This window comes from Daktulosphaira vitifoliae, unplaced genomic scaffold (genome assembly GCF_025091365.1).
Source record: "Daktulosphaira vitifoliae isolate Bord-2020 unplaced genomic scaffold, ASM2509136v1 Scaffold_3906, whole genome shotgun sequence".
NCBI classification, from domain to species: Eukaryota; Metazoa; Arthropoda; class Insecta; order Hemiptera; family Phylloxeridae; genus Daktulosphaira; species Daktulosphaira vitifoliae.
Window position 1 is genome coordinate 1 of NW_026103466.1, and position 988 is coordinate 988.

The 988-nt window shown below is 26.0% G+C and overlaps 1 protein-coding gene across 1 annotated transcript; it reads right to left on the reverse strand.

The window, feature by feature from the left end:
• Positions 1-42: 42 nt before the first annotated feature.
• Positions 43-831, reverse strand: LOC126910075 (jmjC domain-containing histone demethylation protein 1-like). Its single transcript, XM_050692468.1, has 3 exons — positions 664-831; positions 395-595; positions 43-333 (listed from the first exon to the last, which is right to left on the reverse strand). Exons 1-3 carry the CDS (start codon positions 811-813, stop codon positions 55-57), a joined length of 630 nt encoding a protein of 209 aa, XP_050548425.1. The 5' UTR covers positions 814-831; the 3' UTR covers positions 43-54.
• Between the last annotated feature and the right edge of the window lie 157 nt (positions 832-988).

Sequence of the window (988 nt, forward strand, 5' to 3'; positions counted from 1 at the left end):
AATTCTAAATAATGACATATAATATAATAAATCGGACAAGCAAATTATCTAATATTAGCTAACCTTAGTGGATTCCTCTACTTCAGCTACTCTTAATTGTTTTTCTATCCCAAATGAATGTAAAAAGTTACCACCAAACACTAGTGAGTCTTTTGGTGTATAAACAGCATGTATCCAACCAGTAGGTATAAAGAATGTATCACCTGCACTTAATGATACACGACCACATTGTTCAACAGTGTCGCCAAAAAATATATCTCCCTGTTTTCCAGATAATATCCACTGCTCATATAATTTCATATTTTGTTCTGTAGGTGGTATAAGCCAAAAAACCTAAAAATAATATTAAAATTATTTATAATTTGCAAATATTAATTTTGATAAAAATGTATACCTTTGCACCACGTAAAATATGATACCATACAGATGTACCACCAAAATCAATATGAAAATCAGTATAACAACCTTTAACAGACATTAAGCAATATTTTTGTACTTTAGGATACATCATCTCATCTAATACATTTGTTGATTCTGTTTGACTTTCTTTTAAATGTTTAGGCCATACACAATCCACCCAATCTAACTCTCGAACCTATAAAAAAATATATATTTTTTTTATATACAATCAAATAAGATAATAGGTTAGTTTAAAAAACATACAATATTTGGACGTTTAATGTAATTTTCTAGTTTTGTATGACTAAATTCTAGAGAAATGACATTTAATAATTTATCTTTTTCTGGATCTTCATAATATTTTGTCCATTCTTTCATTGTCATTTCAAAATTTTTTTGAGTGTTAACATCCATAACATCTAATAATCTTCTGGATCCTATTTAAAAATAGGGCTTATTGAATTTTATAATTGAAAAGTAAATATGTATTTGCATGTAATGTTCAAACTTTTATCAATAATTAAATTAACACAACACAAATTAAGTTCTATAAATGACTTTCAATAATAAGTTTTGAATACAAAATATT